At 34.5% G+C, this 2696-nt stretch overlaps 1 protein-coding gene across 1 annotated transcript in view; it reads left to right on the top strand.

The window, feature by feature from the left end:
- Positions 1 to 2696, top strand: part of Uggt1 (UDP-glucose glycoprotein glucosyltransferase 1) — a 145200-nt gene that overhangs the window by 30371 nt on the left and 112133 nt on the right. Inside the window, 2 exon segments of the mRNA XM_013028810.1 lie at positions 1496 to 1596; positions 2376 to 2500. Of these exon segments, the coding sequence (XP_012884264.1) occupies positions 1496 to 1596; positions 2376 to 2500 (226 nt within the window).

Here is a 2696-nt window from a genome sequence, read left to right as displayed (position 1 = left end):
AGTTTATTGGAGATAGGAGTCTCACGGTCTCTCCTGCCTGGGCTGGCTTTGAACCGCGATCCTCAGATCTCAGCCTCCTGAGTAGCTAGGATTACAGGCGTGAGCCACCAGCAAATGAGTACATTTCTTATCAAGCATTGTACCCTACTCCTTTGTTTCCCCTTCCCTACTCCTTTTGTTTCCCCTTCCCATCCCTTCCCATCCTCCCCCCCTCCCCTGTTTTTTGTTTTAAATGTTATTCAGATTATGTGCATTCTCAGCACAAAAACATCATGTATTGAAGATGTTTTATCTGTAGTAGTAATTTAGCTATCTAGAGTAATTTGACCATTTTTGAGATTTTTATTATGAGTAATTTAATAGTTGATTGGAAGTAGATTGGAACATGAAGGATTTGAGTGGGTATTTAATTCCTGCATGTTGGATTTAAGAAATTTTAAGTTTCTAGCGTTTAAGTTAAACTCTTGTTATCTACCTCTTAGATCAAAATGTTATCTCTTTGATACTTACTTTATTAGCTATAAGTGGATTGTACTGTATTACAAGATAATACCTTATAATTGTTAGTTTGAATTATACTAATCTAACCTAAGAAATTTATGAGAATTTGAGGTGAAATAAGTTATCTTGTGGCTGGTAGCAATTTTCTTTTTCCAACTTTAGTTTGAAAAATTAAAAAGATTAGGAAAGCTACAGAAAATATACAAATATTCACTACCCAGAACAGATTTTTGTATACTTGCTTTTGCATTCCAAAGAATTATCAAGTTTACTTTTGCTTTTCCCAACATAAGTTTTATTATTTTCAACTTAAAAGCAGAACAGGTCAATAAAACAGGTCAGTAGGTAAAGTTGAAGTCCACATTACCCATTCTGCCTTGTTATTGTCATCGGTTGTTCCCTCACCACAAGTAGAGAATCACTGGTTTAGTGATTTGTCATTTTTCTTTTGAGACAAGGTCTTAACAATAATCATAGATGAACTTGGGTGAATCGTAATTATCTTGTATATGTGGGGAATCATTGTTGTACGATTTATCTTTTAGTGTATAAAATTTAGTTTTTGAACTAAATATACATATATATATATTTATTTTTTAAATTAATTACTTATTTTTTTGGTCTGAGACCAGGACTTGAACTTGGCACCTGATCACCTGATGCTTTTGCTCATTGGCTAGTACACTTAACAAATGAGCCATGACTCCAGCCACTGAACTGATAACAGTCTTTTTTTCCTGGCAGTATTAGGGTTTAAACTCAGGACCGCCTGCTTGCTAGAAAAGCACTATGCTACTGAAATACACCTTCAACCTTAACTTAATTTTCAAAGAAAATAATTATACTTTATACAGACAAAATTGTCTGGATTGAGGAAATATTCTTATGGTTGGGATGGGAAAATCATGCAGAATAAGTTGGCACCCTCTTGTAAGTGTGTTCTGAGAAAAGACAATGACAAGGGATAAAGACAATGGCTTTGTGTCTCTGTCAGGGACCTGCATCCTAGCTTGAACGAACAGTTGAAAGAACTTAGAAAGCATCTTGTGGAAAGCACCAACGAAATGGCACCTTTGAAAGTTTGGCAATTGCAAGGTACTAGAAATTCAGAAATCTTTGCCTGCTATTTTAAATAAATTTTTAGGTATGCCGAAAATCAGTTTAGAATTATATAATATTAGAAATGTGTCTAGTCTTTATGTTTTAATAGGTGTGTATTTTTCTTTAGTTTTTAAGTTTTAAATTATTACTACTTGTTTTTTTGGTCCGTGGGCTTGAATTCAGGGCTTGGGTGCTGTCCCTGAGCTATTCTGCTCAAGGCTAACACTCATTTGAGCCACAGCTCCACTTCCAGCTTTTTTTGTAATTAATTGAAGATAAGAGTCTCATAGCCTTTTTTACTATGATCCTTAGATCTCAGCCTCTTGAGGAGCTAGGATTACAGCCATGGGCCAACGCCCAGTCTTTATACCACCAGCACTACACTATTTATCTTGAAGATTGAGGCATGTATGTAAGGGATAAAAGTGTACAAGTATGTATGTATACTTTTCCAAAGAATGATTTGTCAAGCTTTTTTCCAACATAATTTGCTAAATATCTCATGCTGTAGTTTTCAGTATATTGTAAATCCAAAAGAAATAAAAAGATTTGTGCTCAAGTTAGCTCTTGTTAAATATGTTAGTATGTGTCCCCAGCACCAGTGATCCATGAATTGATTGAAAAGTGAAACTATACCATCAGCATTCTTTGGAATGGTTGCATTGCAAGGCATCTTTATAACTAAGAAAATAGTAGAATATAAATACATTTTTTTTCCTGTATCTCAATGCGTTGGAGTCACACTCTCTAACTTACTCTTGGTCTTGTTCTAGATCTCAGTTTCCAGACTGCTGCCCGAATCTTGGCTGCTCCTGTGGAGTTAGCATTAGTGGTTATGAAGGATCTTAGTCAGAACTTTCCTACCAAAGCCAGGTAATAAACATTAAGGCTTTGAAATGTTCTTCTTAATATTTTATTCCATTACCTTCACAAATGATATACTAAAAGTATGAGAATTGTTAGAGAATGAACACTCTCTATTCATTATCACTATTGTGACCAGCACCCTATTTCTTTTTATTTTTTTATTTTTATTTTATTTTATTTGTGAAGATACTGTACAGAGGGGTTACAATTACATGGGCAGGATAATG

Source organism: Dipodomys ordii, unplaced genomic scaffold (genome assembly GCF_000151885.1).
Source record: "Dipodomys ordii isolate 6190 unplaced genomic scaffold, Dord_2.0 Scaffold114, whole genome shotgun sequence".
Classification (NCBI taxonomy): Eukaryota; Metazoa; Chordata; class Mammalia; order Rodentia; family Heteromyidae; genus Dipodomys; species Dipodomys ordii.
Note: the sequence above shows the minus strand (reverse complement) of the source record. Positions and strands in the feature narration are given on the sequence as shown.